Below are 24,872 nucleotides of genomic sequence, written 5' to 3' on the forward strand. Positions count from 1 at the left end.
TCCAGAACTTAGCTGTAAACTGGACTCCGCGGTCTGATATTATCCTCTTTGGAACGCCAAGTAGTCTGAAAATGTACTTCAAGAAGAGCTTCGCCAATTTCCTCGCCGACGGTAACCCACTGCAGGTGGTGAAATGGGCTTGTTTGGAAAACAAATCAACAACCGTCCATATCACTGTATTCCCTCCGCTGGCAGGGAGCTCAACGATGAAATCCATAGCAATTTCTTCCCAGGGCCTTATGGGCTCGGCCACAGTCTGGAGAAGACCAGGGGGTTTCCCTGGTCTGAATTTCATGGTGGCCAGGTGGCACAGCTCCTCACATAGTCTTCTACATCAGTTTTCATTTTTGGCCACCAGAATTGTCTCCTAGTCAATGGAGGATTTTTAAAAACCCGAAGTGGCCTCCAAGCCGCGAGTCAGGGCTTTTGTGCAGTACCATGAGCCACATACTGGATGGTACATAAATCTTGCTCCCTTTCCAAGCTAGTCCTTCCCTTAGGGACAAGTTCGTTAGGTTATCTTTGAGCCAGGCATCTGTCTTAAGGGCCGATTTTAGCTCCGTCAATAACTTGCCCTCTGGGATATTGGTACCACGGCGTGGTTGCGCCCGATCACGAGCTTGGCCCGCTGGTTGGGTTTCAGGAATCATAGGCATGCATTATTTCCTCTCGTCGGCTATCAAATTGGGGCTTTCTCGAGAGGACGTCAGCTAGTAGGTTCTGGCCCCCTGGGATGTATTTGAGGTTGAAGTGAAATCGCTTGAAGTATTGAGCCCATCGAACCTGTTTAGGGGAGAGCTTTTGAGGGGTTTTTAGGGCCTCAAGGTTCTTGTGGTCTGTCCACACTTCGAACTTAATCTAGTTCAGACTGGATACTCTTTTCCTCCCTTTTAATCAACCAGCACTCCATGCTTTCGACCCGGGTACAGCACGGAGATGGCTTTGGTCGCCTTGGTGAATGATCTCTGGAGGGCTCAGGACAGGGGTTATTCCTCTGCCCTGGTCCTCTTAGACCTCTCAGCGGTTTTTGATACCATCAACCACGGTATCCTGCTGCGACGGTTGGGGAGTTTAGGAGTGGGGGGGCACCGTTTTTCGGTGGTTCTCATCCTATCTCTCCAACCAATCACAGATGGTGTTGGCAGGGGGGCAGAGATCGACCTCAAGGCACTTCATATGTGGGGTGCCGCAGGGGTCGGTTCTCTCGCCTCTCCTGTTCAACATCTATATGAAGCCGCTGGGTGAGATTATCCGTGGTTTTGGAGTGGAATACCATCTGTACACTGATGACATTCAGCTGTACATTTCCACCCCTAACTGTTGGAATATTATGCCATATGAACCCCTTTATGAAATTGTTTATGAAATTACTTATGTGCAAATATAAGCATGAGCAGGTTTTGAGAAATTGCTTATGTGCAAAAATATCAGCATAGGTAAGTCTGGCTAATTTTTATCATGTAAGCAGAAATCTGTTTGATGTCAAGGTTGCAAAGATGTTTGCCTGTAAATGTATCAACACCTTTGAGATAGCCACAGAACATTCCTTCTCTGATAAGGCCCACTTCACAGAGCTTCAAAAGAAGTTACTCCTACACACAATTATATGAGATTTGTTAACAAGCAGAGCCAGGATGTTTCAAGATGTATTTCTGTTTGCTGTACCACGTAGGCAAAAAGCAGAGAACAAAGAGCCACCTCATGGTAAAACTCCTCCCAAGAATCATGAGCTTTCTCCCAAAATCATAGGCTTGTGGATGTGCTTGTAGTCACGTGTTCACATGTTGAATATATGCTAATATGTAACCTCCCCTGCTTACCTTCTGTAACACACCCCTAATCTTAATAAAAGGGTTGTCTCGAGCTAGCTCGGGGCTCGTTCACCCCGAGGAGAATTGGACTCCATGTCTTCGTTCTCACTCCGTCCTGCGCGGGGATTGGCCGGACCCTTTCGTGGCGAGCCCGCTGGCCGTGAGAAACGCCACACCTAACCACCCCAATGAAGCCGTCGAAGTGATGTCCCAGTGTCTGGAGGCCGTGCGGGTCTGGATGGGGAAGAACAAGCTTCAGCTCAACCCGTCCAAGACAGAGTGGCTATGGATGCCGGCATCCCGGTACAGCCGGCTTACTCCATCGCTGACTGTTGGGGGCGAATCATTGGCCCCCCGGGGGAGAGTTCGCAATTTAGGTGTTCTCCTAGATGATCGGCTGTCCTTAGAAGAACATATGATGACCGTCGCCAGAGGAGCTTTTTATCAGGTGCGCCCGACTCGCCAGTTCCGTCCCTTCCTTGACCGGGATTCCCTACGCACGGTCACTCATGCCCTTGTCACTTCCCGCCTGGACTACTGCAATGCTCTCTACATGGGACTCCCCTTGAAGAGCACCAGGAAGCTCCAACTGGTCCAGAATGCGACTGCGCGGGTAATAGAAGGGGCACCGCGATGCTCCCATATAACACCTCTCCTGCGCAGCCTGCACTGGTTGCCGGTGGTCTTCCGGGTGCAATTCAAAGTGTTGTTTATCACCTTTAAAGCGCTCCATGGCACAGGACCGGATTACTTACGGGACCGCCTACTGCCACCTATAGCCTCCCATCGGCCTGTTTTCCACATTAAGTTTCATTTTGTTGGATTTAACCTTGTCTCATCTGGATCAGAAAGGAACAATTTGCATACACACACAAATCTATAGAGACAGGATGGGTCAGTGGTTAGAATGCAGTACTAGAGGCAAATTGCCCACAGCCAGGAGTTCGTTCCTGATCAGCTCATGGTTGATTTAGTCTTTCATCCTTCTGAGGTCGGTAAAATGAGGACTCAGATTGCTGGGGCCAATATCCTGACTGTGTAAACTGCTCAGAGTGTGTGTTAAAGCATTCTGGAATGGTAAAGAAGTCTAAGTAGAATTGCTATGGCTATACAGTTTTTTCCGAGCGTGGATCCTTTTATGAGAGGTAAGATGACCATTCTGAGCAAACCTCCTTCCACATTCCATGCATTTATACGTTTTTTCCCGTGTGGATCATCTTATGGGGAATAAGATTGCTACTTTGAGCAAAGGTCTTTCCACACTCCATGCATTTATATGGCTTCTCCCCTGTATGGATTCTTTTATGAGTAATAAGATTACATCTATGAGCAAAGGTCTTTCCACATTCCGTGCATTTAAATGGCTTTTCTCCTGAGTGGATCTTTTTGTGGCTTCTAAGTCCATTGCTCTGAGTAAATGTCTTTCCACACTCCATGCATTTGTACGGCTTCTCCCCTGTGTGGAGAATCTTATGAGAAATAAGATTACTTCTATGAGCAAAGGTCTTTCCACACTCCATGCATTTATATGGCTTCTCCCCTGTGTGGAGCATCTTATGAGAAATAAGATTATGTTTTTCAGCAAAGGTCTTTCCACACTCCAGGCATTTATATGGTTTCTCCCCTGTGTGGATCATCTGATGGGAAGTAAGATTACCTCTTTGATTAAAGGTCTTTCCACATTCCATGCATTTATATGGTTTCTCCCCTGTGTGGATCATCTTATGGGAAATAAGATCCCAGCTTGTTTTAAAACATTTTTCACATTCCAAACATTTATACGGCTTCTCCCCTGTGTGGAGCATTTTGTGCCTTCTAAGTCCACTGCTCTGAGTAAATGTCTTTCCACACTCCATGCATTTAAATGGTTTCTCTCCTGAGTGGATCTTTTTGTGGCTTCTAAGTCCACTGCCATTAGTAAACGTCTTTCCACACTCCATGCATTTGTACGGCTTCTCCCCTGTGTGGATCATCTTATGAGAAATAAGATTATTTCTTTGAGCAAAGGTCTTTCCACACTCCATGCATTTATATGGCTTCTCCCCTGTGTGGATCATCTTATGGGAAGTAAGATCCCAGCTTGTTCTAAAACATCTTCCACATTCCAAACATTTATACGGCTTCTCCCCTGTGTGGAACATTTTGTGCCTTCTAAGTCCACTGCTCTGAGTAAATGTCTTTCCACAATCCATGCATTTAAATGGTTTCTCTCCTGAGTGGATCTTTTTGTGGCTTCTAAGTCTACTGCCATCAGTAAACGTCTTTCCACACTCCATGCATTTGTATGGCTTCTCCCCTGTGTGGATCATCTTATGAGAAATAAGATTACTTCTTTGAGCAAAGGTCTTTCCACACTCCATGCATTTATATGGCTTCTCCCCTGTGTGGATCATCTTATGAGAAGTAAGTGTACTGCTATGAGCAAAGGTCTTTCCACACTCCATGCATTTGTACGGCTTCTCCCCTGTGTGGATCATCTTATGAGAAATAAGATTACGTTTTTGAGCAAAGGTCTTTCCACAATCCATGCATTTATACGGCTTCTCCCCTGTGTGGATCCTTTTGTGGGAATAAAGATTACCTCTTTGAGCAAAGGTCTTTCCACATTCCGTGCATTTATATGGTTTCTCCCCTGTGTGAATCATCTTATGGGAAGTAAGCTGCCAGCTTGTTCTAAAACATTTTCCACATTCCAAACATTTATAAGGCTTCTCTTTTGTGTCAATCACTTTTTGAGATGTAAGGAAGTTATTTCCAAGAGAAAGAATTAATGTCCCATTGTAATTTTGTCCGTTGTGTCTTCTTATAGTATTTTCTTCTTTGTTTTGCATTAAATAGTGTTCATTTACTTGTACTTTAGCTTTGATTAGATCCACACTTTTTCCAGTATATTTTTTCCTTATTTTCTCTTGTTGGGCAAGAAAGTCTTGCATCGGAGCATCGGTGGAAGATGAGCTTTCCTGATCCCAATTCTTTGAGTGGTTTCTCTCATGGCTTCCTAATTCCATTTGAATTCCAAACTTCTCTCTTCCATCTTTAGCATTGATCACTTGGAACAGTTGACAAAAATCTTGATTCTCCTGCCCATTATTACCTTCAAAGCAAGAGAAATGAAAATGATAACAAGGTTAGAGAAAAAGCTCAAAGTATAGAAAGTCAAGTGAATTTCCTTCTGAATTTCTCCGAAATTCCATTAGGTTGTATGTTTCCATGCCTACAGTGGGGTGATATAGACATGATGATTTCTATATTCATGAGCTTTGAAAAATCTAGAAAATAATTATCTATGTATATGCAAATCTCATTTAGAGTCAGTTTTGAGTTAAGGAATAGAACAGAATAACAGAGTTGGAAGGGACCTTGGAGGTCTTCTAGTCCAACCCACTGCTTAGGCAGAAAACGCTACCACTTCAGACAAATGATTATCCAAAATCTTCTTAAAAACTTCCAGTGTTGGAGCCTTCACAACTTCTGAAGGCAAGCAATTCCACTGGTTAATTGTTCTAACTGTCAGGAAATTTCTGACAGGTCGTAATTTAGAATGGTCGCCAAGTAAACTGTCATAACTCGGAGATTACCTGTACCCTAGGATGCTCGGAGTCACACTGCATGAGGCCTTTGTTCTTGAATTGGATTGAGAGAATGCTCTTCCATGGGCTGAGTATGAAATTTCTGTTCTCACACAATTTTGGAGGTTTCAGAGGACAAATGATAACACATTCCTCTCACATGACCTCCAGAGGACACATAAAAGCACACCTCATTCTTCTCAGCCTCCACAGATAAGTTCAAATAGAAATGGAAAAATTGAGATAAGAAATGGCACAGAAAGTATCTAAAGAAAGAGACATTGACTCTTTCCTTCCTTGGAGCATGAGAAGGCCACATCTTTTCCTTCTCCCTCCCAGGAGACAATAACTAATTAGTGGGGGTTTTCTAAAATAAAAAACTATCATCTGTCTTCTTGAACTCTCTGATTGTGGACTAGAGAACTCTTACCCAGAGAGACCACGTTCCTATGGTTTTCAAGCATGACTTCCGAATGCAGCACTTTCTGGTCAGGATCCAGCTGAGACCATTCCTCCTCAGAGAAAGACACAGTCACCTCCTCGAAGGACACCAGACTCTCCTGAACATGGTAAAAAGAACAGAACAGGAGAATTCGCAAGATCTGTTCATCTTCATCAATGATTTAGACAAGGGGATAGAAGGGGAACTCATCAAATTTGCAGACAAGACCAAATTGACAGGAATAACAACACTCCAGAAGAGAAACTCCAATTTTTAAAAAAAAAAAATGCTTCTCGTAAACTCAAAGTTGGAGGAGTATCTAGCAGAACAAGATAACCAGAGGAAGCTATGCTGGCTGACAGCAACTTGAACCTGCCATTCTGTTCTCCATGTTGTGGAAAAACATAAAAATAATCCAGGCCAAATAAGGGGGGAAATAGAAGGAGGGAGCACTCTGCTCATCCGATCCACTTCCTAAAGGGAGAATAGAAATCTAATATCTTTTTCTTTTCTTACTTGATTTGGAAGTTCAACCGCTGTTTGATCTCTGTCATAAAAAGCAGAAAGCTTCGTCTTTTCTTTCTCTGTGAGGAATAAATAGTTTCAAAATGCGTAATTAACAAAATAGGAGGAGGCAGAATAGAATTTTTATTGGCCAAGTGTGATTGGAAACACAAGGAATTTGTTTTGGTGCATATGCTCTCAGTGTACATAAAAGAAAAAGAAAAAAAGAAAAAAGAAAAAAAATACATCAAAGGTACAACATTTACAACACAATTGATGGTCAATATATCAATATAAATCATAAGTATTGCCAGCAACAAGTTATAGTCATACAGTCATAAATGGAAAGAGATTGGTGATGGGAACTATGAGAAGATTAATAGTAGTGCAGATTCAGTAAATAGTTTGACAGTGTTGATGGAATTATTTGTTTAGCAGAGTGATGGCCTTCGGGAAAAAACTGTTCTTGTGTCTAGTTGTTCTGGTGTGCAGTTCTCTATAGCGTCGTTTTGAGGGTAGGAGTTGAAACAGTTTATGTCCAGGATGCGAGGGGTCTGTAAATATTTTCACGGCCCTCTTCTTGATTCGTGCAGTATACAGATCCTCAATGGAAGGGAGGTTGATAGCAATTATTTTTTCTACAGTTCTAATTATCTTCTGAAGTCTGTGTCTTTCTTGTTAGGTTGCAGAACCGAACCAGACAGTTATAGAGGTGCAAATGACAGACTCAATAATTCCTCTGTAGAACTGGATCAGCAGCTCTTTGGGTAGTTTGAGCTTTCTGAGTTGGCGCAGAAAGAACAGTCTTTGTTGTCTTTTTTTGATGATGTTTTTGATGTTAACTGTCCAGTTCAGATCTTGCGATATGATAGAACCTAGAAATTTAAAGCTTTCTACTATTGATACTGTGTTGTCAAGTATTGTGAGAGTTGGAAGTATGGAAGGGTTTCTTCTAAAGTCTACCACCATTTCTACAGTTTTGAGTGTGTTCAGTTCCAGATTGTTCGCACAAGGCTAATGACCTCCAGCCTGGGATCGCCATTGTCAATGAGACCAATCACTGTTGTGTCATCTCTCAGTAGTTTAACAGATGGATCATTGGAGATGCAGTCATTGGTATACAGAGAGAAGTGGGAGAGACAATTGGGCCCTGTGCTAATTGTATAGGTATCTGAAGTGATAGCTTTACCTGCACTACCTGTTTGCTAGAAGATGATCCACTTACAAGTCTGTTCAGGTACTTGTAGTTGGTTTAGCTTAGTTAGAAGAGTGGAATGATGGTATTGAATGCTGAACTAAAATCTACAAAGAGGACCCTTACATAGGTCTTTGGTGATTCAAGATGTTGTAAGATGTAGTGCAGAGCTAGATTAACAGCATCATCTATTGATCTATTTTCATTATAAAATTGCAATCTAACAGCGGATCTGTGATGGTTTTCAAGTAGGAAAGCACTAGCCTTTCAAAGGCTTTCATGACTACAGATGTTAAAGCAACTGGTCTGTAGTCAATCAGTTCCTTGATAGTGGGCTTCTTCGGCACTGGGTTGATGGTATTTGAGCAAGGAACATAGCACATCTCTATTGTTAAAGATATGGGTGAATATCATTGGTCAGCACAGACTTTTAAGCAAGAAGGAGTTATCTTGTCTGGGCCTGGAGCTTTTCCTGGCTTTTGTCTGAAATAGGTCCTGCACTGCCTTTTCTGTGATCACTAGGGGTTGTGAACCCAATGGGATGAGGTCATTTGTTGTAGGAGGCTTGGCTGTTGTTGGTGTGTCTGAGATGGGGGTTATGGAGATAGATGGCTATAGTTTCCTTTCAAAGGTATTCTATAGAAGGGAAGAGAGAGCGAAGGGAAGACAGATGGGTTATCGGAGGATCTTCCATTACCTTCTGAAGTGTCCTGACTTGGATCTTCCCAAGGGATCCTCCTGAAAAATAGCTCCTGAGGGGGATTTGATGGGTTCTTCCTTCCCTCAGGATCTTTGATCTCCCCTGGGCTACACTTTGACTAGGAGAAAGGAAAATAGAAGCAGAATTAATGTACATTACACAACACAAAATAAATTCTTTATTATTTGTTTTTTTATTTTTCTAGACAAACATACATAAAAGCATCTTCAATACAAATACAAACAGCGTGTCGGTTGGTTGGTTACAAACCTCTTGTGCAATTTCACCATACTCCTAATATGTAAATTGTCTAATTTTGCATTTTACCAATTTAATACATATCGAAATATTTTGGCCAATTTATCATTTGTTTAACTATAGATACTTCTTCCCTGCCTTCATATAAAATGTTCTAGATTTTATATTAATTGCATTATAGCATTCATTTCCTCATCTTAATTCAAACCAATATTATTACGTTATATTTTGTATCTTTCAAACAATTCTTACATTATAAATGTCTCTATCAAAAATTTCATTAACATATTTTTTTATCTAGCCATTGATAAAATAAATCCCATATCTTATACTGTTTATCTTCCTGTTCTCTAATTTCAAATGTCAGTTTACTCATTTCTGCACATTCCATTATTTTCTTGATAATTTCATCTCGCATTGGTATTTTCTCAGTTTTTGCAAACACAATTCTAGCTGTTACTACATTCACAATCACATATTTCAGTTCTCTATTATAAGTTTTAGGAGAAAGAAAAGGTTTGAAGTCTGATAAAAAAACAAAGTGGATTCTTATATTCAGAACACAACCTCAAAGCCCCCAATATCCATCTGTGAGTTTGAGTGAGAAAACAACAGAACAATGTCCTACAAGAATTGGTGAATTGCCACATTTTATGGATGTCAGAGAAGTTTGGGAAGGAGGGGTGAAGTATCGAAACACATTCTCTATTCCCTTCTAAGCTCCTTAAAGTCTCTCACCTGCAACTGGACCTGCTCCTTCTGCTCCTCCGCCTGGCTCAAGAGGAAGCCTTCCGCCAGGGCCACCGCCTGGGAGCTGGTCTCTGCTCCACATTCCCGCACCCAGCCCTCCATCTCTGGGGGCAGGAGAGCCAGGAGCTTCTCCAGAACCACCAGGTCCAGCATCTGGGCTTTGGTGTGCTTTTCTGGTCTCAGCCATCGCCTGCAAAAGTCATGGAGTCGGCTGCAAAGTCCTTGGGGACCCTCCACCTCCTGGTATTGGATGAAGGTCCAGGGCTGAACTTCTGAAGAGAGGATGGTTTCCTCCTCCAGGATCTTCTGCCTGGTTCTTGTCCAGAGCTTCCCCCCCTTCCCAGGCTGAGCAGCTGAAAGGCCTTTTCCGGCTCCCTCCTTTCCCAAAGATTGTGTCTCCATCCTTTCTCTCTCCTGCAGAGCAACTCCAAATGGCTCCAAGGACTCTGGTGGGTCTCCAGATGCCTTTTCCTTCACAGGACCATTTCTAGGGCCGCAGGACTGATCCCTGCAGGTGATTCCGCTCTTTTTTTCTCCCCCAAGAGAAAAGTTTGCCTTGGAAAGACCACAAATGGCTTCCAGTTTCTGTATCTGAGATGGGAAGAAAAACAGAAAGAATTAGAAAGTGGAATTCAGCCACTGAGCGACCTTCACCCAACCTGCCCGGAGCCCCAAGCGGCTCATCCCAGCGCAGGGCCGAGGTCCCCCCCGAACAGGGCCGGGAAGGAGGCCTCCCCGCTTCTCTCCCCCTCCGGAGACAGGATGGGGCCCTCGGGGAGCCTGGTGCGAATCCTGCCTCCTCCTCGCCCGGCTTCTCTCCTCTCCTGCTGGGCCTCCGCAAGGCCGACCCTCCCCTCCCCGCACTCGGGCTCTTTCCCGGATCTCCCTGCAGGGAGAGGGCGGCTGGGAAGCATGGGACCCGGGAGAAGTCCCCCCCCTCACCCGAGGCACGTCTGGATGTCCCCCCGCCAGACTCTCCCGCAGCGTCTCCGCCTCCTCAGAGGTTAAGGAGAGCGAGGGCAAAGTCCTAGAGCGGCAAGCTTTTGTGCTCTCATTTCCTTCCCATTCGCCCTCCAGTGGGCCAATGGGGAAGCGCCTGGAGTTCCCCCCCCCCCCGCCGTGGACTTGGGGCAAAGTGCCAGGATGGTAGAAAGGGCGGGAAAGAGGAGCGCGTCTGAGGGAGAAAGGAAGAGGGCGGGGATGATGGGCATGGGAGTAGGGAGAAAGACTCCTCCCGCCTGAGGGGATCTGCGCTGTGATTGGTTGCTGCGCGTGGAAAGGGGGCGTTTCCCTTTTTCCCGCCTTTTTCTGATTTACCTCAGGATCTTCCTGACTGTCTTCTCTGCTGCGAATGAATGTTAAATACATTTATATGGATTTAAAACTAAAAGTTTGTGTCCGTGTCTCCCTCTTCCTTTGGAGAGCAGCTGCATATTTATTTCCCCCGCATTAAATCTCTTCAGTTGCCCCTTCCAGTCGGGGGTTTCTATTTTATCCCCTTGTTGGAAGAAATATCCATCCGGGTTCAGTTCCAAGTGGGGGAAAAGACACTGGAAACATGGAGGCTGCTTGGAAAGATGGTCTAATGGTGGTCAGGATCAGGTGGCTTGAGTTCCTGAACAGAAAAAGGGATGAGATCCTGTGCGCTCCCTGGCTTTATGCTTTCTCTGAGCGTTGAATTGCCTGGGGCACAAGAAGAATAGAATAGAATAGAATAGAATTTTATTGGCCAAGTGTGATTGGACACACAAGGAATTTGTCTTGGTGCATCTGCTCTCAGTGTACATAAAAGAAAAGATACGTTCATCAAGGTACAACATTTACAACACAATTGATGATCAATATATCAATGTAAATCATAAGGATTGCCAGCAACAAGTTATAGTCATACAGTCATAAGTGGAAAGAGATTGGTGATGGGAACTATGAAACGATTAATAGTAGTGCAGATTCAGTAAATAGTCTGACAGTGTTGAGGGAATTATTTGTTTAGCAGAGTGATGGCCTTCGGGAAAAAACTGTTCTTGTGTCTAGTTGTTCTGGTGTGCAGTGCTCTATAGCGTCGTTTTGAGGGTAGCGTCGTATCCTGATTGGCTGTCAGACTCCGGGGGGGGGGGTGTCTTAGCTGGCCTTGCTGGCTGATGTAAATCTTCCCAGGTGTCACGTGGTGAGTTTCTGTTGCTAGGTGGGTACTATTGTGTTGCAGATGATGGTCCATTGACAAAGGTGGGGGTGTGAGTGAGTTTCTGCCTCTGACCCATTGTCTTAGTGGAAGTTCTTTTGTCTTTAAAACATGTTTCTCCATTTCTCATCCAGGGAAATATATTCTGCCTTTAAATATTTTCTAAAATATTTCATTCTTCAGAGTATGCTAACTTCCTACACCCTGATAGTGTCGGAAGAAAAATCAGGTCCAGTTCCAAGAAAGGAATAAAATGGAGGGTGCTTAAGAAAGGAGGTTTATTGACGGGCAGAAGCAACAACAAGGCTGCAGTCAGAATTCAAGAGAGCTGGAAGGGACCTTGGAGGTCTTCTAGTCCAGTCCCTGCTCAGGCAGGAGAACCTCTAGCATTTCAAACAAGTGGCTGTTGAGTCTCTTCTTAAAACCCTCCAGTGATGGAAAAGGGGGATCCTGACCCTAAGAAAGAAAGGAAGGAAGGAAGAAAGAAAGAAAGAAAGAGATCGCTTTAGTCCTGGGGGGCTGCAGCTCAGCGGGGTTTTTATTTTTATTTATTTATTTATTTATTTTGTCACAAGAGTATATATAAGCATAAGAATGAAAGTTTTTTTTCTTATAGGTTAGAATAGAATAGAATTTTATTGGCCAAGTGTGATTGGACACAAGGAATTTGTCTTGGTGCATATGCTCTCAGTGTACATAAAAGAAAAGATACTTCATCAAGGTACAACATTTACAACACAATTGATGATCAATATATCAATATAAATCATAAGGATTTTGAAGTTTGCACACAGTCATGTGGAAAGAGATTGGTGATGGGAACTATGAAACGATTAATAGTAGTGCAGATTCAGTAAATAGTCTGACAGTGTTGAGGGAATTATTTGTTTAGCAGAGTGATGGCCTTAAAAAACTGTTCTTGTGTCTAGTTGTTCTGTGTGCATTTTGAGTGAGTTAAACATTTATGTAATAATATAATCATAGATAATATATATAAGCATAAGTATGCAATAACGATATTAATTGGATATAATGAAAGGAATCAATAGGACAGGAACGGTAGGCACGTTTGTGCTCTTATGCACGCCCCTTACAGACCTCTTAGGAAGGGAGTAGACAGTTTTGGTTTTATTTTTATTTATTTTGTCACAACATCATATAAAAGATTATATAGTATATAAACATATATATGAGTAAAAAAAAATTAGGAGGTATAAGCATATATATATATAGAGGAAGAAGAAAAGAAAAAAAAACAATAGGACAGGAACAGTAGGCACGTTTGTGCTCTTATGCACGCCTCTTATGCTCCTCTTAGGAATGGGGTGAGGTCAATAGTAGAAAGGTTAAAGCTTTGGGGATTTTGAGAAGAGACCACAGAGTCGGGTAGTGTGTTCCAAGTGTAAATAACTCAGTTGCAGAAGTCATATTTTCTGCAATCAAGATTGAAGCGGTTAATGTTAAATTTAAATCTAGTGTTTGCTCTTGTATTGTTGTGATTGAAGCTGAAGTAGGAAGTAACAGGAAGGACATTGCAATAGATGATTCTATGAGTTAAACTCAGGTCCTGTCGAAGGCGGCGGAGTTCTAAGTTTTCTAAACCCAAGATTTCAAGTCTGGTGGCATAAGGTATTTTGTTGTATTCAGAGGAGTGGAGAACTCTTCTTGTAAAATATTTCTGGACAATTGTATTGAAGTCTGAAATGTGGTATAGGTTCAGGGCAGGCCCAGAAGGGACCCACCATTTTCTTTGCTCTATTCACGATTCTCAGCCAGACTTTCTTCTGTGTGCATGGATGGGTGGCCTAGATGTCCACTTAGGTTGCCAAACTGCCCCCCCCAGGCCAGTGAAAATCGGAGGATAGTTTTCTTTGCCCCCCCACCCCTTAAGAAGCAGCAGAGCCCTTTGGAGGCTGCACAGGGATCGGGGCTGGTCCAGTTCATCTGTCAGTGACAATATTTATTTTATTTCTTTTTTCCTTCTGTCGTAGCTTGTGCTCCTTCACTTCAGAGAGAGGCTATTAGAGCTTTTCCACCCACGGACTTCAATAAAGTAGATGGATGGATGGAAGGAAGGAAGGATGGAAGGAAGGAAGGAAAGAAGGGATTTCCATCATTTCCCACCTTCTGATTTTTCCCCTCCCCCATTGAGATGACCAACAGCCGTTCTTGAACCAAAACCAGGCTGCCATTTGCGGCGGGTCAAAAAATCCCACAGCGCTGGGGGTCCAACCGGCCCTCTGGCAGCCCCTTTGCCTGGAAGGGAGCAAAAGGCAGAAGCTTCCCGGAGGGAGGAGACTGACCCACAGGATTGGGGGAGGACAGGGGTGAAATCTAAAAATTTTCCCTATCGGTTCTGTGGGCGTGGCTTAATTGGTGGGCAGATGGCTTGGTGGGCGTGGCCAATAACAATAAATAATAAAAATAATAAACAAAGTATAAAAAAACAGTAAGAGGTACCAAAAACCAACTTTCACACTTTACACACACACAACACAACTGACACACACACAAACACACACAAAAAGCTCAAAAACCAACTTTCACACTTTACACACATACAACACAACACAAGTGACTCACACACTGTAATGTATTTGAATTTTTGGAGTGAAATTTGGGTGGGAAAATACACATTCCTGATTGGCTAGTGGCCAAGCCAAAATACTATATAAAGAGAATGTTTGCCTGTTGTTTTTGCTGGGTTCTCACAATAAACCAAAGAGCTGTTGTTAATAAGATTGTCTCCTGCCTCTTCATTGCCCAGACTTAACACACACAATGTAAAAGCAGCTGCACATCACACTTCACACAGCCACAAAAAGCTCAAAAACCAACTTTCACACTTTACACACACACAACACAACACAACACACACAACTGACTCACACACAATGTAAAAGCAGCTGCACTTCACACTTCACACAGCCACAAAAAGCTCAAAAACCAACTTTCACACTTTACACACATACAACTAACACACACACAAACACACACATGCCACATACAGCTTTCTGAGATCTTGTGTGTTTGTGTAGTTAGAGTGAAACACTGCAGAAACACCAAATCTCAGAAAGCTGCACAAATATTTTATTTTATTTTATTTTATTGTGGACTTCAAATCCCAGAGTTCCTCAGTCAGCAAAGTCAGCCAGTTGATCACCGAGGAAATAGATTAGCAGAATAGATTGATTCTGTCTGGGCTGAATCTGAAACTGCTTTCGGCTGTGGCCATGCGTTCATCAGTAATGAGGTAAGTGCCTTAGAATCTCTACTTTTACTTGTAGAAAACATGTTTTCTACAATTGCAGACGGTGTTGGCAGGGGGGCAGAGATCGACCTCAAGGCACTTAATATGTGGGGTGCCACAGGGGTCGGTTCTCTCGCCTCTCCTGTTCAACATCTATATGAAGCCGCTGGGTGAGATTATCCGTGGTTTTGGAGTGGAATACCATCTGTACACTGATGACACTCAGCTGTACATTTCCACCCCTAACCACCCCAATGAAGCCGTTGAAGTGATGTCCCAGTGTCTGGAGGCCGTGCGGGTCTGGATGGGGAAGAACAAGCTTCAGCTCAACCCGTCCAGGACAGAGTGGCTATGGATGCCGGCATCCCGGTACAGCCAGCTTACTCCATCGCTGACTGTTGGGGGCGAATCATTGGCCCCCCGGGGGAGAGTTCGCAACTTAGGCATTCTCCTGGATGATCGGCTGTCCTTAGAAGAACGTATGATGGCCATCGCCAGGGGAGCTTTTTATCAGGTGCGCCTGATTCGCCAGTTCCGTCCCTTCCTTGACCGGGATTCCCTACGCACGGTCACTCATGCCCTTGTCACTTCCCGCCTGGACTACTGCAATGCTCTCTACATGGGGCTCCCCTTGAAGAGCACCAGGAAGCTCCAACTGGTCCAGAATGCGACTGCGCGGGTAATAGAAGGGGCACCGCGATGCTCCCATATAACACCTCTCCTGCGCAGCCTGCACTGGTTGCCGGTGGTCTTCCGGGTGCAATTCAAGGTGTTGTTTATCACCTTTAAAGCGCTCCATGGCACAGGACCGGATTACTTACAGGACCGCCTACTGCCACCTATAGCCTCCCATCGGCCTGTTTTTCACATTAAGTTTCATTTTGTTGGATTTAACCTTGTCTCATCTGGATCAGAAAGGCACAATTTGCATACACACACAAATCTATAGAGACAGGATGGGTGAGTGGTTAGAATGCAGTACTAGAGGCAAATTGCCCACAGCCAGGAGTTCGATCCTGATCGGCTCATGGTTGATTTAGTCTTTCATCCTTCTGAGGTCGCTAAAATGAGGACTCAGATTGCTAGGGCCAATATCCTGACTGTGTAAACTGCTCAGAGTGTGTGTTAAAGCATTCTGGAATGGTAAAGAAGTCTAAGTAGAATTGCTATGGCTATATAATTTTTTCCGAGCGTTTTATGAGAGGCAAGATGACCATTCTGAGCAAACCTCCTTCCACATTCCATGCATTTATACGTTTTTTCCCGTGTGGATCATCTTATGGGGAATAAGATTGCTACTTTGAGCAAAGGTCTTTCCACACTCCATGCATTTATATGGCTTCTCCCCTGTATGGATTCTTTTATGAGTAATAAGATTACATCTATGAGCAAAGGTCTTTCCACATTCCGTGCATTTAAATGGCTTTTCTCCCGAGTGGATCTTTTTGTGCCTTCTAAGTCCACTGCCATCAATAAACGTCTTTCCACACTCCGTGCATTTGTAAGGCTTCTCCCCTGTGTGGATCCTTTTATGAGAAATAAGATGACCTATTCGAGCAAAAGTCTTTCCACACTCCATGCATTTATACGGTTTCTCCCCTGTGTGGATCCTTTTATGAGAAATAAAATTACCTTTTCGTGCAAAGGTCTTTCCACACTCAATGCATTTATACGGTTTCTCCCCTGTGTGGATCATTTTATGAGAAATAAGATTACATCTTTGAGTAAAGGTCTTTCCACATTCCATGCATTTATATGGTTTCTCTCCTGTATGGATTCTTTTATGAGAAATAAGATGACCTCTTTGAGCAAAGGTCTTTCCACCCTCCATGCATTTATACGGTTCCTCCCCTGTGTGGATCCTTTTATGGATAGTAAGTTGCCTGTTTGTTGTAAAACATTTTCCACATTCCAGACATTTATATGGTTTTTCTCCTGAGTGGATCGTTTTATGGCTGCTAAGTCCACTGCTCTGAGAAAACGTCTTTCCACACTCCATGCATTTATACGGCTTCTCCCCTGTGTGGGTCATCTTATGGGAAATAAGATTACCTTTTTGAGCAAAGGTCTTTCCACACTCCATGCATTTATACGGCTTCTCCCCTGTGTGGATCCTTTTGTGAGAAATAAGATTACCTCTTTGAGAAAAGGTCTTTCCACACTCCATGCATTTATATTGTTTCTCCCCTGAGTGGATCTTTTTGTGGCTTCTAAGTCCACTGCTCTGAGTAAACATCTTTCCACACTCCAGGCATTTATATGGCTTCTCCCCAGTGTGGATCATCTTATGGGAAAAAAGATTAGCTCTTTGAGAAAAGGTCTTTCCACACTCCGTACATTTATACGGTTTCTCCCCTGTGTGAATCCTTTTATGGATAGTAAATTGCCTGCTTGTTCTAAAACATTTTCCACATTCCAAACATTTATAAGGCTTCTCTTTTGTGTCAATCACTTTTTGAGATGTAAGGAACTTATTTCCAAGAGAAAGAATGAATTTCCTATTGCAATTTTGTCTCTTGTGTCTTCTTGTAGCATCTTCTCCTTTGTTTTGCGTTAAATAGTGTTCATTTACTTGTACTTTAGCTTTGATTAGCTTCACACTTTTCCCAGTATATTTTTTCCTTATTTTCTCTTGTTGGGCAAGAAAGTCTTGCATCGGAGCATCAGTGGAAGATGAGCTTTCCTGATCCCAATTCTTTGACTGGTTTCTCTCATTGCTTTCGAATTCCTTTCGAATTCCAAACTTCTCCCTTCCATCTTTAGCACTGATCACTTGGAAGAGTTGACAGGACTCTTGATTCTCCTGCCCATTATTACCTTCAAAGCAAAAAAAAAGAAAATGATAGGAAGGTTAGAGAAAAAGATCAAACTGTAGAAAGTCAAGTGAATTTCCTTCTGAATTTCTCCGAAATTCCATTAGGTTGTATGTTTCCATGCCTACAGTGGGGTGATATAGACATGATGATTTCTATATTCATGAGTCATAAAAGATATTTGAAAATATGTAGAAAAAAATTATCTATATATATGCAAATCTCATTCAGTCAGTTTTGAGTTAAGGAATAGAACAGAATAACAGAGTTGGAAGGAACCTTGGAGGTCTTCTAGTCCAACCCACTGCTTAGGCAGGAAATCCTACACCACTTCAGACAAATGGTTATCCAAAATCTTCCAATGTTGGAGCCTTCACAACTTCTGGAGGCAAGTTGTTCCACTGGTTAATTGTTCTAACTGTCAGGAAATTTCTCCTTAGTTCTAAGTTGCTTCTTTCCTTAATCAGTTTCCACTCATTGCTTCTTGTTCTACCCTCAGGCGCTTTGGAAATAGTTTGACTCCCTCTTCTTTGTGGCAGCCCCTGAGATATTGGAAGACTGCTATCATGTCTCCCCTAGTCCTTCTTTTCATTAAACTAGGCATACAGAGTTCCTGCAACTGTTCTTCATATGTTTTAGCCTCCAGTCCCCTAATCATCATTGTTGCTCTTCTCTGCACTCTTTCCAGAGTCTCCACATCTTTTTTACATCATGGCAACCAAAACTGGATGAAGTATTCAAAATGTGGCCTTACCAAAGCATTATAAAGTGGTATTAACCCTTCACGTGATCTTGATTCTATCCCTCTATTTATGCAGCGAAGAACTGTGTTGGCTTTTTTGGCAGCTGCTGCACGCTGCTGGCTCTTATTTAAATGGTTGTCCACTAGGACTCCAAGAACCCTCTCACAGGTACTATTATTGAGCAAGGTACCACATATACTGTACCTGAGCATTTTGTTTTTCTTGCTTAATTGTAGAATTTTACTACAGGCAGGACCCCCTCTCAGCCCGTTCCTTGATCCCAGTGATGAGACTTTGGAGTGAAATCCCTTGTTGAAGACTCCCATTGCCTTGTAAATGCTCTTCATGCTGACACTGGAAAGATTGGGAGGCTTCAAGAATGGCTATTTCGACGCCCAAAATCCCATCGGCTTGCAAGGGCTCTTTGGTCAGATTAGGTACAGGCGTCCGTTCGCAGAGAACAGAGGCCTAAAGCACTGTAGTGCGAGATCATGTTAGATCAGTAGTGCTAGATTTTCCACTATTGATCTCGCGTATCTCTCACTACTTTAAGCCTCTTATTTCTGCAAATGCACCAAAGTAGGCAAAGGACCCAACAGCTTGTCACATTGTCACAAGGTACCATATTTTTCGGACCATAAGATGCACCTAGATTTAGAGAAGGAAAAGAAGAAAAAAAAATAGTTTTTGCCTTCCCCGGCTTCCAGAAGCACTCTGCAGTCCAAAAACAGGCTTATTTTTGACCTCCCAAATCCGCCAGATCTCCCATTTTTGCCCTCCCCGGTGTCCAAAAGCACTATGCATGCCAAAAACAGGGCAGTTTTTGGTCTCCCAAACCCTCTGGCCAAGGAGAGAAATCCAGCAGGTTCCAGAGAACTGGTAATGGAAACTTTGAGTAGTTTGGAGAACTGGCAAATACCGCCTCTGGCTGGCCCCAGAGTGGGTTGGGAATGTAGATTTTGAAAAATCTTTTTCCCAGGAGTAAGGAGGGAATGGAGATTTTGCAGTATCCTTCCCCTGCTACGCCCACCAAGCCATGCCCATAGAAACAGTAGTAAAAAAATTTGGATTTTACCACTGCTCTGCGTGACCCGTTTTCAGCCTCTGATGCCGGGGAGGGCAAAACGGGACCCGCGGAGGGTTTTGGATGCCAGAGAGGGCAAAAACAGGATACACAGAGGCTTTGGGAGGCCAAAAACAGGCGCATATTCGCTCTATAAAGACGCCCAGACATTTCCACCCACTTTTTTTGAGGGGAAAGTGTGTCTTACAGTCTGAAAAATATAGTAAGTTCCGGCGGGGCGGGGTGGGGGAATAGGTAGGGTGAACGTTGTAGCACTTCTGCTGTGATTCATAAGTATGAACAATGGCCGTGGTGCTGCACCACACATAATTTCGGGACTGGGTCTCAAGTACTTAGGGGAGGGCTGGTCATAATTTAGAACGGTTGCTTAGTGAACTGTCAAAACTCAGAGATTACTTGTACCCTAGGATGCTCTGAATGACACTGCATGACTCTGCAAGCCTTTGTTCTTGAACTGGATTGGGAGAATGCTCTTCCATGGGCTCAGCGTAAAAGTTTTGTTCTCACACAATTTTGGAGGTTTCAGAGGACAAATGATAACACACTCCTCTCACATGACCTCCAGAAGACACATAAAAGCACACCTCATTCTTTTCAGCCCCCACAGGTAAATTCAAATAGAAATGGAAAAATACAGATAAAAAATAGCAGAGAAAGCATCTAAGCAAAGAGACATTGACTCTTTCCTTCCTTGGAGCACGAGAAGGCCACATCCTTTCCTTCTCCCTCCCAGGAGACAATAACTGATTAGTGTTTTTTTTAATAAAAAACTATCATCTGTCTTCTTGAACTCTCTGATTGGGGACTAGAAAACTCTTACCCAGAGAGACCACGTTCCTATGGTTTTCAAGCATAACTTCCGAATGCAGCGCTTTCTGGTCAGGATCCAGCTGAGACCATTCCTCCTCAGAGAAAGACACAGCCACCTCCTCGAAGGACACAAGACTCTCCTGAACATGGGAAAAAGAACAGAACAGGGGAATTCGCAAGTCTGTTCATCTTCATCAATGATTCAGACAAGGGGATAGAAGGGAAACTCATCAATTTGCAGACAAGACCAAATTGACAGGAATAACAACACTCCAGAAGAGAAGCGCCAATTTTTAAAAAAAAGTTGCTTCTTGTAAACTCAAAGTTGGAGGAGTACGTAGCAGAACAGGATAACCAGAGGAAGCTATGCTGGCTGACAGCAACTTGAACCTGCCATTCTGCTCTCCATGTTGTGGAAGAACATAAAAACAATCCAGGCCAAATAAGGGGGAGAAATAGAAGGAGGGAGCACTCTGCTCACCGGATCCACTTCCTGAAGGGAGAATAGAAATCTAATATCTTTTTCTTTTCTTACTTGATTTGGAGGTTCAACCACTGTTTGATCTCCATCATAAAAACTAGAAAGCTTCGTCCTTTCTTTCTCTGTGAGGAATAAATAATTTCAAAATGCATTATTAACAAAATAGGAGGAGGTATTCTATAAAAGAGAAGAGAGAGCGAAGGTAAGGCAGATGGGAAATCAGAGGATCTTCCATTACCTCTTGTGGTGACCCAAGTTGGATCTTCCCAAGGGATCCTCCTGAAAAATAGCTCCTGAGGGGGATTTGATGGGTTCTTCCTTCCCTCGGGATCTCTGATCTCCACAGTGCAGCACTTCAAATAGGAAGAAGGAAAAAAGAAGCAGAATGTACATCACATGAAATAAAGTGGATTCTTATATTCAAAACACAACCTCAAAGCCCCCAATACCTATCTCTGAGGTTGAATGAGAAAACAATGGAACAATGTCCTACAAGAATTGGAGAATTGCCACATTTTATGGATGTCAGAGAAGTTTGGGAAGGAGGGATGAAGTATTCAAACATATTCTCTATTCCCTTCTGAGTTCTTTAAAGTCTCTCACCTGCAACTGGACCTGCTCCTTCTCCTCTTCCACCTGGCTCACGAGGAAGCCTTCTGCCAGGGCCACCGCTTGGGAGCTGGTCTCTGCTCCACACTCCCGCACCCAGCCCTCCATCTCTGGGGGCAGGAGAGCCAGGAGCTGCTCCAGAACCACCAGGTCCAGCATCTGGGCTTTGGTGTGCTTTTCTGGTCTCAGCCATCGCCTGCAAAAGTCATGGAGTCGGCTGCAAAGTCCTCGGGGACCTTCAGCCTCCCGGTATTGGATGAGATTCCAGGGCTGAACTTCTGAGGAGAGGATGGTTTCCTCCTCCAGGATCTTCTGCCCGGTTCTTGTCCAGAGCTTCTCTCCCTTCCCAGGCTGTGCAGTTGAAGGGCCTTTTCCGGCTCCCTCCTTTCCCAAAGGTTGTGTCTCCATCCTTTCTCTCTCCTGCAGAGCAACTCCAAATGGCTCCAGGGACTCTGGTGGGTCTCCAGATGTCTTTTCCTTCAAGGGACCATTTCTAGGGCCGCAAGACTGATCCCTGCAAGCGATTCCGCTCTTTTTTTCTCCCCCAAGAGAAAAGCTTGCCTTGGAAAGACCACAAATGGCTTCCAGTTTCTGTATCTGAGATGGGAAGAAAAACAGAAAGAATTAGAAAGTGGGATTCAGCCACTGAGCGACCTTCACCCAACCTGCCCAGGGCCTCAAGCGGCTCATCCCAGCGCAGGGCCGAGGTCCCCCCCCGAGCAGGGCCGGGAAGGAGGCAGCTGGAGAGGCAGCTTCTCTCCCCCTCCGGAGACAGGATGGGGCCCTCGGGGAGCCTGGTGCGAATCCTGCCTCCTCCTCGCCCGCCTCCTCTCCTCTCCTGCTGGGCCTCCGAAAAGCCGACCTTCCCCTCCCCGCACTCGGCCCTTCCCCAGATCCCCGGTTACCCCGGCAGGAAGAGGGGGGTTGGGGAGCATGGGACCCGAAAAGAGCCCCTCCCTCACCTGGGACACGTCTGGATGTCCCTCCGCCAGACTCTCCCGCAACCTCTCGGCCTCCCCCGGGGTCCCAGTGGTTAAGGAGAGCGAGTGCAAAGTCCTAGAGAGGCAAGGCTCCAGTCGGCCAATGGGGAAGCGCCTGATGTCCCCTTCCCTTGGCTGAGGGCGCCCTCTGGTGGCGGAAAGTGCCAGGATCGTAGAAAGCGCGGGAAAGAGGAGCGCATGGGAGGGGGAAGGGAGAGGGCAGGGATGATGGGCTTGGGAGTAGAGGGAAAGGCTGCTCTCTATGGCTTCCCTGTCAAAGACTTCAGAGGCGGCACTTTCTCCCTCTTCCTCTCCTTCCTGTCCAGGAACCGTCTGTGGAGACGGAGAAAAACCTCTCTGGAGGATTTGAACTCGCCTCCCTGGAGAACAGCCGCCCTCGGAGGAGGCCTCAAAAGGGGCGAAATCCTGTCAGAAGCGGCCGGGCGGTGGGAAGGCGAGGACCGGGAGGCTCTCTGGGGAACTCCGGCCTGAAGGGGAGGAAGGTGGGACGCAGGCAGGGAAGCCGCAGCCAGGAAAATGATGGGAAAGAGGAAAAGGTCCCACCATGGAGGAAAAGCTTGAAATCTCTGGAGGTTCCAGGAATTTTTACCTCACGACGAGGCTCCTTCATTGGGAAACGAAGGTGGGGGGGGAAATGGCGCCTCATCTTCTTCTCTGAGGGGAGAAACTCAGGAAGGAAGATGGTGGGAGAAGAAGCTGGACTGGATTCGGCCTCCCAGCCCCTCCCCGACTGCGGGGCTGCCCCCTCAGCCTCTGGAGGATGCCCGGGCAGCGGGGCTGAGCTTTCCCTCCCTCCGCAGAAGCTCCAGGGCGGCCCTGCAGATCCAATGGTTGCTAAGCGGTGTTATTCATAAGTAGGTCATCTGCTCAGAATCAGATAAGAATCCGAGTTAAACGCGGCCTAGACTGAGATGGAGACATTCAGGAGATGGTAGCTTCGGTCACAGGTAATAATCCATCAAGTGTTGAGAAGGAGTTTGTGTCTGTCTAATAGCTGCTCTTTCGCCTTTTTTCTCTGCCTCCCCCCCTCCCCTCTTCATGTCTACATAGGAGTTATGGAGGAGGAGGAGGAGGAGGATGGGCAGAGGCAGCCCCTTCCTTCAGCTAGTCCCCCTCCAGGTTTCCAACCACTAGGAGCCTCTGTGATATCGCTGAGTGAGTCTCCGGAACCGAGTTAGGAGCGAATTCTCACTTAATGTTCCCCTTGATCGTATAATTATTTCATGCTTATGCTTATATATACTGTTGTGACAAAATAAATAAATAAATAAATAAAAAATTCAGAGATCAACTAGATCCCGATCACACCCCACCCAGTGATTGATCAGCCATTCCTGCAGGATTAGCATAATCTGTCATTGTACTGCAGAACAACTAGACACAAGAACAGTTTCCACCCTCCCAAGGCCATCACTCTGCTAAACAAATAATTCCCTCAACACTGTCAAACTATTTACTGAATCTGCACTACTATTAATCTTCTCATCGTTCCCATCACCAATCTCTTTCCACTTATGACTGTATGACTGTAACTTTGTTGCTGGCAATCCTTATGATTTATATTGATACATTGACCATCATTTGTGTTGTAAATGTTGTACCTTGATGAACATATCTTTTCTTTTATGTACACAGAGCCTATGCACCAAGACAAATTCCTTGTGTTTCCAATCACACTTGGCCAATAAAAAATTCTATTTTATTCTATTCTTCTATAACCTGGCTGCCTTCGATCCTGGAGTGAAAATGCCAGTCACAGGGTTTGGGGAGTTAATGCTGCCCCACCCCACCCTTTTTTTTTTTTTTTGGAAAAAAGACGGAAGTAAAAAGTCTGAAGATTGATTTCTCTGCCACTAAAAAGACAATTGCAAAGCATGAGAGTGGAGCTGGCACAGATTGGAGGAATGAAACTTGATTGTGTAAGAAAAGACACAACATCCCCAAAGGAAAAGCCCCCCCTCCCAATTAATAAAGCAAGAGAGAAGCTAAGGGAAAAAACACACAAGCCACTAAAAGCAAAAAGAAAACCACCTCCTTTCCCCCCCTCTAGTTCAAACTGTCAAACTAGAGCCAGAGACACCTGTCTCAGCCTATAAGGATCCAATCTGGCAGTCAGAAGCCTGAAGAATTCAGCTATTGCGGAAAGCTGAAACTTTGAATCCAGCCTGTCAATTCACTAAGAAAGCTTGCTAGCCATATCAGCCTCACTAAAGATAGGGGGATCATAGGATTCATCAGGTTTGTTAAACATGATGAAAAATCCAAGGAAGCCAGCCCTTTAGACCCACTGCCGGCCTTCATGACACAAACTAATTAAAATCAAATAACAACATACCCAAAACAAGCCTCTAAATTACATAGTTCTGTAGAAGAAACTGCATCAACATCCATGTCCTGAGCAAACCAATGTCCCAGAATTGAAGGCTGTTGTGGCTTTGATATATTGATATATATTGATATATTGACCATCAATTGTGTTGTAAATGTTGTACCTTGATGAAGGTATCTTTTCTTTTATGTACACTGAGAGCATATGCACCAAGACAAATTCCTTGTGTGTCCAATCACACTTGGCCAATAAAATTCTATTCTATTCTATTCTATTCTTTTGCCTCCATTCAACCTCCTTTTCAAGCTGCTGCCTTCGCTCTTCCTTCTTCCTCCCAGCTG

General features: G+C 44.4%; 3 protein-coding genes across 3 annotated transcripts in view; 1 reads left to right on the top strand and 2 right to left on the bottom strand.

The window, feature by feature from the left end:
- LOC131192754 (zinc finger protein with KRAB and SCAN domains 7-like) overlaps positions 1–24,872 on the top strand; it is a 269,595-nt gene that overhangs the window by 115,487 nt on the left and 129,236 nt on the right. The window lies entirely within an intron of this gene.
- On the bottom strand, positions 2,846–22,181 carry LOC131192839 (zinc finger protein 91-like). Its single transcript, XM_058172392.1, is given in 8 exon segments — positions 2,846–3,013; positions 3,015–4,519; positions 15,917–17,478; positions 20,122–20,251; positions 20,593–20,714; positions 20,831–20,945; positions 21,196–21,798; positions 22,164–22,181. Coding segments are annotated over 7 exon segments (3,963 nt in total). The 5' UTR covers positions 21,610–21,798; positions 22,164–22,181; the 3' UTR covers positions 2,846–2,898.
- Positions 7,940–10,163, bottom strand: LOC131192821 (zinc finger protein 24-like). The gene is made up of 2 exons (XM_058172371.1): positions 9,218–10,163; positions 7,940–8,339 (listed from the first exon to the last, which is right to left on the bottom strand). The coding sequence occupies exons 1-2, from the start codon at positions 9,629–9,631 to the stop codon at positions 8,118–8,120; spliced, it is 636 nt and encodes a 211-aa protein (XP_058028354.1). The 5' UTR covers positions 9,632–10,163; the 3' UTR covers positions 7,940–8,117.

The sequence above is a fragment of the Ahaetulla prasina genome, chromosome 2 (genome assembly GCF_028640845.1).
Source record: "Ahaetulla prasina isolate Xishuangbanna chromosome 2, ASM2864084v1, whole genome shotgun sequence".
Lineage (NCBI taxonomy): Eukaryota > Metazoa > Chordata > Lepidosauria > Squamata > Colubridae > Ahaetulla > Ahaetulla prasina.